A 16,743-nucleotide genomic window follows, 5' to 3' on the forward strand; every position below is an offset into this window, starting at 1 on the left:
AACAGTATTTGGCCATGTTTATAAGCAATAAATCAGATTTGTTTTTTAGTCGATATGTGACCATGACTGAAACATGGATCTATCACTTCACTCCGGATCAAAAATCCATCATCATCTGAGTGGACTGAAGCCGGTGAACCACGTCCGAAGGCACAGTAATCCGCTAGACAGGTTATGGTTTCAGGATTTTGGAATGCACATGGTTCAACCTTCATCGATTGTCTTTAGAAAAAAAAAATCCATTGCGAATACCGCATAGCATTGTTAAATCCTTTAAATGCGAAAATCAAGGAAAAACGACCTCTTATGTCGTAAAGAAAACTACTGTTTCACCATGACAGTGCACCGATTTATAAGCCGGTGGAAACGTGGTTAACGATCCTATTCTTGCTCGCGACATTACGGACGGAGAGGTAAGGATTGCACTTGAAACAATAAACAACTTATGGCGACCGTTGGCTTTCGTTCCGGTGTAGTCTTCCTGACTCACGACAAACGTTCTCTAATTATGTTGGTTACGGATCAGGGTCATTTCGCCGAAAGCCGTTTCGCCGAAAGCCATTTCGCCGAAACGGTTATTTCGCCGAATGACATTTCGCCGAATGGGCCATTTCGTCGAATTCCATTTCGCCGAAAGCCATTTCGCCGAATCCTGAAATCGTCTTAAAATCGTAATTGGAACTCCCGTTTTGTTGACCTAAAATTGTACTTCTTGAATAAAGATTGATTCTGGTACTCTTGAATAAAGATTGATTTATGAACCTCAGAACGGAGTTCCCAAAAAAACTTGTTGACTATTAGCTACTAAGCATCAAAGCAATTGCATAGGTGTATCTACCAGGCAAATGTATGTGGTGTTTTCCGTTTATTAAGTGAAAATGAAAAAATATCTAATGCGGTACCACCACATACCACATCGTTTGGTTCATGTGCTGTCTGACATCGCTACCGCTCGTTCGGACCTAATTAAAAAAAGAAACCTAGCTTTGAGTAGACCGGGCAAACGAGACGGTTACAGGTTTGTATGCAAGAGGCCGCCGCTTCCGACGGCGGGTCGACGGCCGATTCAGCTGGCGTCGCCTCGGCGGCTTTGTGCCGCCGAGCCATCTTGGCTTCGGTTATGTGGCTGCGCCACATCAGTTATACAGCAGACATAACATACAGGAGACATGGCCTATTCGGCGAAATGACCCTTCCGGTAAAAGCGACTTTCGGCGAAATGGCATTCGGTGAAACGACTCGGCGAAATGGCATTCGGCGAAACGACTTTCGGCGAAATGACTCGCTCCCGTTGGTTACAATTGATTGGGTCACATTCAATAATTCCGCCAACTTGGCGAGAGAGTAGTTCGGATTTTCGCGATATAGAAGCAAGTTCTTTAAAATTAGGAGTGATTTTTATAAATGCACTACGAACACGCTGCGTAAATTTTTTTCAGGTAAATTTTATTTCGGCTCATTTGCACAAGCTACACGTGGTTGAATGAAAATTTTATTATAAAAATATTTGTGTTTTTTTTTTGTTCCAGGATCTCTTCTTAGAAGCATAGAAGCGCTCTCATTCGTATCAAGAGTTCCCAATTTGCTTATCGAAAATCGTTGATTATTTTCGAGAAGTTTGAGCCGATGAGAAAAGCTCAGTTAGTCGATTACGTCACTTATGACCGGAACTGAAAGTTACAGCCATTTGATCTTCGAACATGATTAATGTCCCAATAGTAGCTTTCAAACGAGCCTAAGCTTGTCTCCGAGGCTCCGTTCAAAAGTTGGTTTTCCAACAATTCTAATGACTTTATTTAGAGGAAGGCAAAACACTTCTTAATCCACCTAATGGTGTGATAATGTCTTTCTTTTGCCGTTTGACTAGTCTCATTAAAACATTTAAAAGATTCTATCCTCGACCATCAGTATTGTGAGTCTAAGTCTTTCGAAGTCGATCTCTGGGGAATTTTGTCACATATGAGATTTCATCTCTCGAACCAAAAACGTTCGCTTTACCTCTTCCAAATTCGATCAACAGTGTTAGCTTTCAAATACGCTTAGACTTTATAGAAATTCTTTGAGAAATTTCAGCCGTTGAAAATGTGAGAATAGTCGGTTAAGTCACTTATTTTGATTTACACTTGATTTTCGAACTTCATCAAAATTTCAATAATAGCTTTCAAACGAGTATAGACTTGTAAAAATCGGTTCAGTCATATCTGAGAAAAGTGAGCGGTTAAAAACAACACGTTTTCTCAGTTACGTAACTTATACCATTATAACTCCGGAACCAGAAGTGACAGCCATTTGATCTTCGAACCTGATCAATGGTCCAATAGTAACTTCTAAACGAGCTGAACAAACGAAGTTTGTTGAAACCGGATCAGTCATCTTTGAGAAAATTGAGCGATAAATTATTTTTGAAAAGTGCACGCACATACACACATACATTTCTCGGTCTATTCCTCGTATTACCTTTATATAGAGAAAGGCAAAACCCTTCGAATAGATATTTCCAGAGTAACGAATCGTCAAAAAGCAATCGTTTCGTAGACACGTTAAGTGGTCGAACTATTTAAAGCTAGGTTGAATATCGGTACGTTTACTCTACCAATATTCATTCTATTCTGTGGTTTGGGTGTCGAGAGGATGAAGTCGTATCTTAGAGTCTGTACCTAATATCCGGCTATGATGTTCTCTGTTATATACGGAGCCAGTTCGAAAAACTCGAAGACAAACATGTACCATCGACTTTGGTATAATGCAAATTTCTCGACCTTTAGTGACTTCTTCTAGTTTCACAAATGCTCTATTGCATGCAGCTCTTGCTCTAAATATAAAGCAAAATTATCAGTTTCTCGGAATTGCGTTTACTGTGAATTACTAAGGGTTAATAATATGTGTTGGGAATAAAGCTCTCTTTATCAATTTTTAGTTAACTAGTGCTAACTTGCATAGTTTAACATTTTCCTTTTTGTTGAACATATCATACAAAAAAAACTAGTACCATACCATCTGTCCACTGGTGAGGAAAATAGTATGTTTATATGGATAATAGGTGTTCGAGTTCATCTTTATTTATTTATAACAAAACTGTACATGTTAATTCAGTCCAAGCACATTTCATAGATATCTATTTTACAATATGGTCTGAATGCAACATTATTAAGCACAACAAACATTGCTGCATGCATACTGGCATACTGAAAAATAATTATTCAAAAACTTCTCTACCGAATCTTGAAGGGTCACGCTTCTTATATCAATTTACTCACACCGATGAGATCAGAAAAAGTTTGAATGTTTGTCAAACAGAGTTGCTTTTTATAAACACCGAAAGTTTCCATTTAATTCATCGTTCAAAATTATGTAGTAGTGCTTGGTTACAGAAACCAATGAACTGATCACACCAATTCCGAATTTAGTCGCGAAACAAAACTTATATTGAACGACCAATAATGAAGCGTTTTTTCTAAACAGTCAAATATTTCAAGTGAAACCCTAAATCAATCCGTTCTTGCGTCTCAGTTTATATGACTTTCCCTGTAATTCTGGAACCGGAAATCGGATCTAGATAAAGTTCATCAGGTGCTTACCAGGAGTGCCGGTTAAAATGTGAGATTTTTTCTAGAGATGTCTCTGCAAATAGGAATTGATTCACCGTCGAAGATATTGTGTCATTTTTTGCTGTAACATCACGTTTCAAAAAGTTTTGTCCATATATACACATTTATAGAAGCAAATATGTCAAAATTCTTACCAAGTAAAAAGTATTTGTTGGAAAGATTGATTCATTCTTTTGTTAAAAACTACAAGGATCGGCCCCATAGGGTTGTTCGAGCCATTGATGTGGAACAAGGCAACCAAAATTTCTAACGATCGACTGTTTTTAATCAATAGTCACACTTTTGAATCCGCAATTGCACAAGAGTCTTTTTAGATTGATCTTTATTAGAAACCAACATCGAACCGTGAACTCAGAATCTAGACTCTGTTTGTTTAGATTTGTATTTGTTTTGTAGCCGACGAAATTAAATCAATATCCCAAATGTATGCAATAATATTTTTGTAAATACTCGCGATACGGATTTCGATATTTAAGCTTCTCTTCGCCAAGCTTGTGTTCAAGTTTTGTATGCAAGCAATTATTTTTATAACGTCAAGTTTCTCTACCATTCTACGATTTCGGTTAAAGCGATAAACTTTTTCTCATTATCAATCGAGTTCATCTTATATAAAATAGAAATTAATCTTAAGCAATGAAAATTTACCCTGGGGTAGTTGTCATTTTCTCAGGCGAAACGACATAACATGGTATTTCATCGGAGCTTTTATGACACAAGATCAGAGCATACCAATTAAAGCTTCAAATCGTTTTATGGCACTTTTTGTCTTGCTGTCTAGCAACAACCTACCTCTAGCATGCTACGCTTAGGACTGAAACGTTAGCTATAATTTCGTTTCTATTTATAGATTCGCGTGCTTCCAACAGCTTCGCTTTTGCATGGATTGATCAATCAGAGCGACACTTTCCCTTTGATATATCGCTTACTCCTTCAAAACCGTCGTCAATGGCAGGGAAATCCAGTATGCCGGAGATTTTTAGCAGATAAAATAGGACACTGCTCGCTTCTAATCAAAATTTCAATCATTTATAATTGAAAATAAGTGGCTTGATACATTCAAATCGAAACTTAGAAATATAAAATATAAATAATTTCATGAAATAATATTAATAATTGATACAAAATAGACCGAGCTGTAAGTGTTTGAAACCTGACCACATTTCTACGTGTTTTTCCTTGAATTTCTGATTTGCACCCCTATATCGACAAATAAAGATGTGTTCCACATCAAAAAAAAGTACTATTGAATCCCATCGAATTCCTGTTTAAGCTTACAGGAAACGTGCTCTATCAGTCACGATGAAACGCCGATGAACGTTCGTTTAAACGATTTAAAAATCTGAAAGACAAAGAACGCTTTAGAAATGTCGAATTGCAATGATTGTTGAGTAATAATAAGTCGACCCTGGCCAACCATCTACATCTACTGCTAAACTTAATCGGAAAGAAAACGATGCTGTGCATTTGATGGGATAAAAAAAGTTTCTTGTGCTAGGAGCTTCTCGAACTAAGGGATATTGTAGATACTAATCACTACCGACTGCAAATTATGAAATTGAATCAACCATTACACGAAAAACGACCGGGCAGAAGAAAGTCATTCTGTAGTACGACTACACACAGCAAAATCTGTCAAAAACATCATTTCCGAACTCGGTTTGGAACTTTTATCCCATGAGTCATATTCCCTAAACTTAGCCCCTTCAGACTATTATTCGGATTTATCGATGTCTCACGCTTTTGATGAGCAGCATTTGATGGGAAGATGAACTAGTTATGAAGATGTGGAAAAATGGTTTCACGAGATGCGGTAGAGAAGTTTTTGAATAATTTATTTTCAGTATGCCAGTGTGCATTGATGTGGTCGATAGTGTTTCGTTCCAGACCAGAACGCAGAATTCACTTATCTTTGAAATTTACCTCAAATGTGCTTACCTTTGAAATTCACTTGGCCTAAATAAAAATGATTTTTTTAAAGATTAACTCTGACGCCTGTTGTACATACAAAAATATTATTTTTCTCATCAGTGGGCAAATGGTATAATAGAGTTTCTTCATATGGCATCACCTACAAGCAACATGTATTTCCCGCAACGGGCACACTTGGTATAAGAACTCAAAACCTTTGATTTTTATTCTTAAATCCACAAAAGAGTACTGGACTAAGAAGGGCGCAAACCAATCTGTCTGTTGTCTGGATAGTATTGGTTTCGGGAGAGTTTTCGTCGCTTGGAAACTCCTAGTTGGATTAGAAAGATCAAATGTTTTCTTGTGAAATTCCGGAAGAGGCGAGCAACTAATTGAAAACATGATGGTTCAACCTAACAGTTAGACTAAGAAGATAAGATTAATCTCGACGAAGAACATCGGAAGCCTAATCAGTCTAATTTACCTAACGCGATATCGTGTTTAATCCAGTCGAAAGCAGGTGAAATATCTGTATATAACTTTTGTCTGTGTGCCGATGGTCATGGAATCTCAAAACAATTTTGGCACATCGCTTAGAAATGTTATTTCACGGTAGTTGTCCACTTTCGATTCATTTCCTTTATTGTACATCGGAAACATAACAGCGAACTTCCAAAGTTATGATTGACAGACGAAAGATAAAACAAAGCGATTTGATGACAAAAAGTCATTTACGGTCATGGACAACGTTATTTCGCCTACATCGTTCCCAAGCAACTTCAGAGCACAATAAGAATTAAATCACCTACGAAACCCCTCATCTGCAACCAATTTTTAGCGATGTATTCAGCTAACAACGAACCCATTGTCACGGGAAAACCCCACAACGATGATTCCAATGGATGAGGGCATGAATAGAGAACCTTTGAAGCCCCCATTAATCCGTTAGATAGCAATGAGAGAACTCCATTACCGAGGAAAAGAACATCAATCAGATCGCGTTGTTCTGGAGTTAACCTATTCATGATGATTGAATACTGTGTATAGACGTCACTTTACGCTGTCAAAACAATTTTCAGAGAATAGAGTAATTGAACAAACACTAACCTACTAAAAACACCCATTAGAAGTGCAAACTAAAAATTCGTTTCGTCTGTCAATTTCGTTTCGATTTGTAAAATTATTTCTCTTACTGATTGTAAAAAATTGTACACATCGATTTCAATAGCTGAAACCATGTATTTTCAAATAGGGTACCAATATTTATATCATTAGAAGAGTGATGTGATTTTGCGGATTGCTCGAGTTTCAATCAACGAATTGTAATAAAAAAACCGAACACAATATCTTCGCTTCAACTCTAAGAAGCAATACCGCAGAAAAAGTAGTTCGTTAATAGTGCAATACTGCTATTATTGCAATGCGAAAACTCGAAGCGAATGCACACATTTCCATCTTAACTTTAGAATCAATGGATCGAATTAAGACTGAAACCCTCACACTAACTTGTATACGTATATGCGATGAATTGTCGAGCTGAGATACCGTTACCCTATACAACTGAAATTTCAAGTATTAGCTAACAGCTTATTTTGCCAGCTAAAAATCAAAACAACTATGCAGGTTCACTGACTTTCCCTAACAAAGACGATAGATTTGAAAGAGTGAGAAATATTGGTTCTGGTTAATTAGGGCTGTAGATTCCATATGATGAAAAGAATAATCGCGCAGGTTTTGACATTCAAATACCTCGGGGTGTGGTTTGATTCCAGATGCACGTGGAGAGGACACATTAAGTATCTGATAACAAAATGCCAACAAAGAGTAAATTTTCTTCGAACAATAACAGGATCCTGGTGGGGTGCTCATCCGCTAGATCTAATAAAATTGTATCAGACAACGATACTTTCAGTGATGGAATATGGATGCGTTTGCTTTCGTTCCGCTACAAACTCTCATATTATTAAATTTGAACGAATTCAGTATCGTTGTTTGCGAATCGCCTTAGGCTGCATGCATTCGACACATACAATGAGTCTTGAAGTTTTGGCGGGAGTTCTCCCGTTGAAAGATCTTTTTTGGGAGCTTTTATCACGACTGTTGATAAGATGTGAGGTACTGAATCCCCTGGTTTTTAATAATTTCGAAAGCTTTAATCTCAAACAAGATTCATGACTGTATATTTCAACAATATGTCACAGGAAATCGACCCTTCAAGATATGTTCCTATCCATGACAGCCTCCTAAATGTCCCTGACTCAACTTTACTTTTCGACACATCCATGCAACGCGATGTGCGTGGAATCCCGGATCACCTACGCTCGATGGAAATCCTAAATTTCAAGTTTTCAAGTAATAATAATAATTATCAAATCACTATAGTCTGGTTCCCGGCCCAAAGCTCCATTCCAGGCAATGAAAGAGCCGATATTTTAGCCAAACGTGGTGCTATATGAATGAAGTATTATGTAAACTAATCGATTATATAAAATTTAGGTTGCTTTGTTCCACAACCGGGGTTAATCCTAGAAGTTTTTTGTTGTTGACATGAATCTTACAAGACCCGCATATTCGCTAACAAAAGAATTCAGATACGTACAAAATGTGTCAAGCATTTATAATCATTATGCAAAATACTGATCTGATATGATACGATGCCGATGATGCTTGATTGGAAAAAGTTGAATCCAAAATCGAAGCGACATTCCACGTGTACCGTAACGAGTACTTATGTGATTACGAATAGGACCTACCTTTGCAGTGATGTAGAACAAATTGTTCAAAATCATCTCGGTGGCTTCAGTGGAACCGGAACCTTCTCGTCTGCCTCGTGTGCTCGAATCTGGATAGTACTGCAAAAGAGAAAGACATGTCAGAGTATGTTATTATCTACTCATATGGCGCAAGAAACCATCAATGGCACCAGGCTCGAATTAAGCCGAAATTGAAAATTAATTGATATTGAAATAATTCAACCAAATTTGTGGGTGGATACGCGAAACCATTATCCAATAATCGTACATTTGAATTCTGGTTGGAAATTTGATAGCATTGAATCGAATGGAAGTGTCTTGTTGTAAGTCTAATGATAGAATTGATTTTCCACGAACGATTAGTGATGACGCCCTGATGTATGCCACAAATGAAATACAATGGATAAGTGGAATATGTATTGTTCTCTTGTTCAAGGCAAGATAATAAATTGTGCAGTTTGTCAGAACACACATAATTCATTTTTTTTGTTCACGTCTCAACGTTGGTGCTGAAATAATCGTTCACAAGGCGTGTAAAAACCGTACCACCCAACAAAGGAAAACCTACGTCAGATTGTCAGTTCTTACCATGATGTAGGAGAGAGGCGTCGCTGGTGGAACACTGGATGCTACCAGTTCTACGTTCTCCAACCAGGGGAGCAAACACTGCAACAGCAAGGCACGAACTTCCGAGCGGGCCGTCTGGAACCGATGTGTTATTTCTGAAAGAAAGAAACAACAAAATTTCCACTTGAAAACCGGTTTTTTACAGCACAAACAGATACCGATGGGGGTGTTAAGAGGCCCACATGGAATTGAGTAAGAAAAATTACTGTAAAAGCCATCAGAAAGTTTTTATGTGCAATCAAATGTTCAAATACGACCGAACGATACGATTTCATGGAAATGAAGTTTTATCCGAGTTCTATCTGAGCACTTTAAGTGTGCTACGTGTTGAAGACATAAAGCTGGTTGATTATGATGAATAAAAAATTAAATAAACGGATTTATTCCGGATTTTCGGATGATTTACGTAATTTTCTCTGAAATACGCTCTCACAGGCACTGGTGACGATGGCTAATGTTTTTGATAATCTCATGTAGAAGATTACTGTGGGAACCGATTTTTGAATCAAAACCCGGAGTTGCATATATCATTAGAATTAGTACGTGAAGATAGTAACATGTATGTGGTCGTTAGGATGTTACTTGATTCTCTCGAAGATATTTGGAGATAGCAGTTTACAATTACTTATGGCGTTTTTCGACGAAAAACATGGCTAATGCTCTAGCTTTCTCAACTTTCAAGCAGAAAATACGATTAAACACCATCCGAAGATTGCACTTTCGAGCAGAAAAAGTTGTAGCAATCCACGACACCTGTGGTTTCCAAATAAGGGGATGATAAATGTAGGAAATTTCAGTTTCAGAGTGTGTTTTTATATGTGTTAAAAAGACCGACTTCCTCAGAACTAACTTATTAGTTAAGCTCTTTTTCGGAAGCATCAGAAATAGTAGTCAGAATGGAACACACAACGGTTTATAACTCGTTGACTTTTGTTCACCAAATTTTCTAATTTCGAAGTAGAGAGTTGGCATCACTGGGAGTGCGATGCGGTGTCCTTGTGTTGCTCTCGGAGAAGTATAAATTCAATGTATTGTTTGATACGTATAGTTAAAAATTTGGTTGAAGTAATAATATTGAGTGATAGTGCAGGTGTGACAAGTGTGTGTTTAGTAGTGAGAGTGCTATTTATTGAATAACATTGATCCGCGAAACTAAAGATGCTCAAGCGGCGGAAACTGTGAATTTACCGCCCCAAAACTCAACGATGTTAATCTGTTAATCGATCGAAGCGCCGTCTGCATGTCAGTGTCGGTGTTGTCGGATTTCTATAGAATGTGTGAAAGACTTCAAGCCGATCGTGTCATTCAGACGGAAGGTCCAAAGTTGGTCTGCAGCGGACCCATTCATGAGTGTTTTTTTTTTTTATTCTTTCAGTGGTCGTGTTTCATCTCGCGTAGCTGACAGCAGAGCGGGCAGGAGAAAAAGGATACTGGTGAGATCGTTCCTTGCAAATATTTTATATTTTTCTTACTTATTATATTTCTCCTGAGTATCGAAAATCAGGTTTTGTTGAGATCATATTGTTTGTCAAAACATATCCGGATCCCTTTCCCTCCCTACTAATAAATCTCCTATCCCGTGATGCTCGTGGAGATACAGTTGTACCCGCGGTCTCTAGAAACAACGAGTATCGGACTAACATTCCTTCCCTCCCTCAGTAGCACAGCCTTTGGTCGTGACCGGCGTCGTTATTGACCATTTTATTTAAAGTTTTGAATCAGTGGGTAAGCACAGTGAGAATGATTCGCCTCTCTCAAGCATCATTTTGTTGGTTCATTGTGCATTTTTACTCATTCGGTCAATCACGAAGTTCAACTACGGGCAGTCTACTTCAGCTCAGCTCAGCTCAAATTCTCTAATTTCTAAGCGTTTAATTGTTCACCCACACTTCATTGTCTTTGGTTCTATCATTTCGGTCGTATGCATTTTCGACTGTGTTGGAAAAGATGCGACGGAACGGATAAATTTCCCTTAGTTTATCAACTCTTTTGAGTCATGCATTCTGCGTGGGATACAATCGGCACTTCATCAAATAATCTGTGGAAAACGAATTTTTGTTTGTTCCGATAATCAGACAGCTTTAACACTCCTAATATCAAGGAGGTAAAAAAGTACGTGGACTACCAAGGGTACCATGAAAAGTGGGAACGCTAAATTAGGCTGACTATATCTCAACAAGTTTTCAACCGATTTTAAAAGTTTTATCACCATTAGGAAGGTGTATTCATTGAGAATGAAATAAACTACGGGTTATGGAAAATAGAGTTGTCTACTAGCAGTGATCAGAAAAAGTACAAACCAAAGACTTTTGAGTAAAAATAAGAACGCTTACTTTGACTGACTATATCTCAGCCGTTAGTAATCCGATTTTTTAAATTTTATAATCTACGATATCCTACATTTTCATACAGCTAGAGGGGTAGGGTCTAAATGATGAAAAAAATCATCATTTTTGTGAATTTTTTCAGAATTTTCGTTCAACAAAATAAATTCAAAAGTTTAGGATAATAAAAAGCATCATTCGAACAACATTTTGTATTTATTTCGTGGAAAAATATTGATAAATAATTCGACGAAGAGGTATTTTTGGGACGCTTGTTAAAAATCATGATTTGCGGTGTCCACTGTATCTCAGCACAAACTAATCAGAATTGAACAAATCAAAGCAGCATAGTTGTAGTAGAAGTTTTTCTAGATCTCAAATTCCCAATTTCAAAATCTTGGGCCTGTGGGCCGAGCTCACAGGTATGAGATAAGCAAAGATTAAGCCCATAACTTGCTGAGTTTTGTTCCGATAGGCTTGAAAATTTCACAGAATATTCTTGAAATGTTTTACTATAAGAAAATACAAAGAAAATAATGAATGATTTTTCAAGAGTTAGACCCTACCCGCCCCTTAAAATTCAAAGCTATTGAAACCAGCTACAAAAAATAAAGATTTGTGTTTTAAGTTTTCTCCAAATATCTCACAAAAATAGACGTTGGAAATTTTATAACATTAGAAATACCCGGCATTTTTTGAGGAGTGCTATGCAAAAAGCTAGGTACCTTTGCATTCTCATTGATTGGTGTTGATACAAACTATACTTTCAAGACGTAAATTATTTCAAAGTTTCTAAAAAATATTATATCTACACAGCAATATCAAAATATTTAATCTATCTAAGCATTTTTGTCCCCCAATCGATTGAAGTTTGTGCCAGCAAAAATATGTGGAGGGAAAATATTTCATGTTTTCTAAAAAAAAAGTATCACAAAATTATGTATTTTCATATAAATTTTAAAACTGATGAAGTTTCAGGCTCATATATGGAATTCAGAGCGAACATCTAATCATTTTTGTTCATCGATCGATTGAAGTTAGCAACAGGCAAAATAATCTCACTAAGCTATAAAATCTATATTCTCACATTTGCTATAAATTCTATTTTCAAAGAAATTTTAGAAGTATTCGGAGCTTAACGAAGAACACAGAAAAAAAAATTTCTTCCAAACAAGAACCCGAACCGAATCCGATGAAAAATAGAAGTCCTTACCGTACTCGAACTGAACTCGAAAAACATCGACTATTTGGGTTCGAATACCCGAAACCCAACCAAATTTAAGAACTCGTACCCGGTCAAAATGAAAAAATCGTTACCCGACCCGAATCCGAATTTTTTCTGAACCCGTCGGGTCTGGGTTCGGATCGGGTTTCGGGTATAAATACCCGAAATGCGACCATCTATAGTACTTCGCAATTCTGGTATTACTAAAAATAAATCGGCTAATGAGTTGGCCTGAACTGGTGCAACAAAAGATTTCATTGGTCCTGAGCCAGCTTCTCAACTGTCATGTAGGTGGATAAAGCACAACATTCGTTGTTGGGTTGCATTCAAACATGCTGGCGAAGTATGCAAACATGCGCTCAAACAAAAGCATTTTTACCAGATTTGAATCTAAAAGTATCAAAATGTTCTCTGGATGTTTCCATGCATCATTGCAGTATTCTGGTCAGAGATCTGACCGGACATTTCAAACTCAACTACCACATGGCTAATATGCAGCGTGCTGAATATTATTCGTGTGATTTGTTTGAATGCGTTTACGGTACTTCATATCGTCTGATATGTAACTAACCCGCATTGACGCAATTACATATCCGAGTTTTTGGTTCTCCATACATGGTTGAATCTGTGCATGCGGAGCTAAAATTGAAGGATACGCTATCGTTTCTCACCCAATATGGTAAGAAGCTATAGTTCATTGTTCTTCCTAGAGTGAATGAATTCTTTCTGTATTGACCATAAAAGGTTTCAGCAGATCTAGGAATGGGATGCCGAATTTACTTTCGAACTTTACGTATTGTAAAATGTTTTGCAATCTTCTGGGAGTGTAGAATGTAGTAACTTTTGTAAAATCTCTAAATCCTTTCGGGGGTTGCAAATTATATTAAATGTCCATTTTAGCACTTGTAGACGCAATCCAAACTTGATTTAATTAGTTATCATACCTGATAATACTTCACTCTTCCGAGTCATGCATTTCTTGAAATTTTCAAAGTAAAAATCCGGAAAACCTCGTATTCTATGTCCGTATGTAACACATGGGCTGAAATGTCCCGGGCCTAACACATAGATGGCGCTAGTTTTATTGCAGTCACCATTTTTCAGCTAATACTAACCTTTAAAAGACAGCTGTTAAAATTTCATGATATTCTATTCATTAGTTTGTGAGTTATTGTGCTAAGAGTGACACTATTTTTGTTATTTTCAGAACAATGAATCAAAACTAATTTCGTATTTTAATTTTACACTGGGAAAAATAGCGTTCAAGCAATGCAAAGTGTTGGCTTGAAGAGTGTTATGGAAATTCCGCTCCATCAGAAACAATAATAAAACGTTGCTTTGCTGACTTCAAACATGGTCGTAGAGACGTCCAAATGAGGCGCCAACACCAGAAAATATTTTAAAAATCCATAAAATCTTTTTTAACGATCGAAAAGTGGAGTTGCGTGATTTAGTTGACCTCGTAGAGATATCAAAGAACGTGTTGATGATTCTGAGCAGTATTTGGTCATGTTTAAATGTAAAAAACTAGAATTTTTGCGTCGATATATGACAGTGGATGAAACATGGATTCATCACTTCACTCCGGAATCAACACGTACGTCATCTGAGTGGACAGCAACTGGTGAACCAAATCCAAAGCACCCGAAAGCACAACATTCGGCTGGAAAGGTTAGGGCCTTGATATTTTGGGATGTACATGGTGTAATATTTATCGACTATCTTGAAAAGGAAACACCATTAACAGTGAAAATTGTATAGCGTTATTGGAGCGTTCGAAGGATGAAATTGCAAAGAAACGACCGCATATGGCAAAGAAAAAAATTTTGTTTAGTCTAGGCAAGGCATCGTGTCACAAGTCAATCAAAACAATAGAAAAACTACATGAATTAAACTTCGAACTGCTCCCGCATCCACCGAATTCGCCAGATTTGGCTCCCAGCAGACCTGAAATAATGGTCGCCGGTAAGAAATTTCGCACGAATGAAGAGATTATCGCTGAAATTGAGGCCGGTTTTGAGGCAAAAGATAAATCGTTCTACAAAAGTGGTATTGAAATGTTAGAGCGGTGCTGAATTGTTGAATTGATGAATAAAGTTAATTTTGAACCCAAAAAATCGTGTTATTTTTGTTAGGCCCGGGAATTTTCAGCGCATGTGCTATTTCATCTACTACTTGTTCTCAAGTAGCACGTCTAATGTTTTTATACTGATCGTGCAACTAATTAACTTCATTTCATTCAAGGGAGCGTGCAATCATTTCGCATTTCAAAGCTGTCGTTGTCCGCCAACCCACTGTCGGTCTCTTGCATACAATGTAGAAGTTTTAACCTTTTGACCTCTTGAGTTAGAAAAACATTGTGCGAGGTTGGGAATCGAATCCAGTTAATAAACTTAACACTATCGAGTCAATACCAAGTTGAGTTGTTTTGGAATTATGGGATAAAATGCACAGAAAATATGAAAATAAGTGCATCAACTTTGCTCGGAGATGGCTGAACTAATTTTCACAAATTAGATTCAAGGTCTTATGGTCCCATAGAAAATACTTGAGTTTCATTCTGATTCGACTTCCGGTTTCGGAATTACAGAGTGAATTGATAAGAGTGTTGAACATTTCCAGCAGTTGTTCAGAGCAGTAATGCAAAACACGTAAAAATGAGTTTGCTAGGGGCTCAAATCAGTTCCTTCCATCTTTTGTACTGAAAATTGAAGAGCAATCACGTTCCCACAAACTTATTTGTACTTATCGTTATGGATAATCATATTGATTCAATTTCCTCTAGCTGTCAATGTTCTCAAGAAAATTAATTTCAAGTTAACTTTCTTATAGCTTATATCAACTGCTACGTAAACGAACATCTAATAATTTGTTATTAACTTTGGCCATCAAAATGTATATAAAAGTTCCCGGATTTCATTTTACTTTGGAAATTCGTTACCTTTACCAAATCGAAATGTTCGACTCGCGCATCCCAGCAGCAACATTTTCGCGGTAACACAATCATGAACGGTATATAATGATAGGAAATAAAGTAAATCTTCTAAAGAGGGTATTGATACTGTCTTGACTATCAAGCAGAAGCGGCTGAAATCGCGGTAGAAAAAAATGGTCGGAAAATACAACGCCATTGACAGGATTCCATGAATATTGAATAAAAATAATCGATTTTGTTTACCACGAAGCATGCAGAGATCTCAGTCAAAAATCTGCTGTAAATATTTTTGCGGTAAACGAATGTCGTTTTAGCATTTGACACTAATAAAAACCCGGTTACCCATTTGTTGGCGAAGTGTAACTCGTGATTATAATTGCATTCCTTTTCAAATATTTAGCTACTTGTTGACACTACTTCGAAAGAAAACCATTAAAATGAAAGGCTTTCACAACTCCGGTCATTTTCATGTTTCAGCAAAAGTTCCTTGAACTGGAATTAAAATATCATTTACTGAGTTTCCGTAGTGCTTCTATGAAAATAATAAGAGAACAACATATTCAATTTCACGCGATAAATCTGAAGCATGGAACACGATTAGATTCTTAGTACTAAACGCGGGAGGATATGAAATGGCCTATTGATAAACACTTCAGGGCGTGAGCGGATAAAGCGAAATGGTTTCACCATTAGCAAATTACCATTTCCTCTTAGCGTAGCAGTCAGTTATAAGAATTCACGTATATTTATGATAAGAGAGCTTCTTCCATTATAATACTATGTACTTATTTTCTATTCTAGCGTACACAATTTTCCATGGCTTTTGGAAATTTCTTTCGTTCCTCACGGCTCAATCATTTGGGAATGTCTCGAATTATATGCATCTATCGAGACATAAATCTATGATGATGAAATGCAAAAATATTTGAAAGCAGCATACACTTTGTATAGGTAAGTTAAAACATTTAAATCTACCTTTGGGAAAGTTCTTACTTTCAAGAATCAAGCTTTTCAATTTCTCACTAAAAGGTGGAGAGCTTAAAGTATTCACACACGGAACGACCGAAATTAGCTCTGCGCCTAATTCGTTTTACTGTTTTTGAATTAGTTGTTTTTAACAACAAAATTACTAGAATAAGTAATAAATTATTTAAAATTCAAAATTTGCTTAGCTGAGAAAAGTTTCTGTTTTTAGAGAATGTGATTAGTTGGCAAATATTCCGAACACAAACCACCAAACTTTCAATCCAACACGAAATTTTTATTACCAATTAATTCTGTGGTTGAAATCATAAAAATTGACGCTGTCTGTCACCATAACTGCTTAAGGACAACACAAAGAAAACAAAAATGAAATTAGTTT

At 36.9% G+C, this 16,743-nt stretch overlaps 1 protein-coding gene across 7 annotated transcripts in view; it reads right to left on the reverse strand.

The window, feature by feature from the left end:
- LOC131434739 (protein furry) overlaps positions 1-16,743 on the reverse strand; it is a 433,830-nt gene that overhangs the window by 152,311 nt on the left and 264,776 nt on the right. For all 7 annotated transcript variants that reach the window (XM_058601810.1, XM_058601816.1, XM_058601814.1 and 4 more), the window contains 2 exons: positions 8,858-8,991; positions 8,270-8,368 (listed from right to left, as the gene is read on the reverse strand). In XM_058601810.1, the coding sequence (XP_058457793.1) occupies positions 8,270-8,368; positions 8,858-8,991 (233 nt within the window). The remainder of the gene's footprint in view (positions 1-8,269; positions 8,369-8,857; positions 8,992-16,743) is intronic.

Source organism: Malaya genurostris, chromosome 3 (assembly GCF_030247185.1).
Source record: "Malaya genurostris strain Urasoe2022 chromosome 3, Malgen_1.1, whole genome shotgun sequence".
In the NCBI taxonomy this organism is placed as follows: domain Eukaryota; kingdom Metazoa; phylum Arthropoda; class Insecta; order Diptera; family Culicidae; genus Malaya; species Malaya genurostris.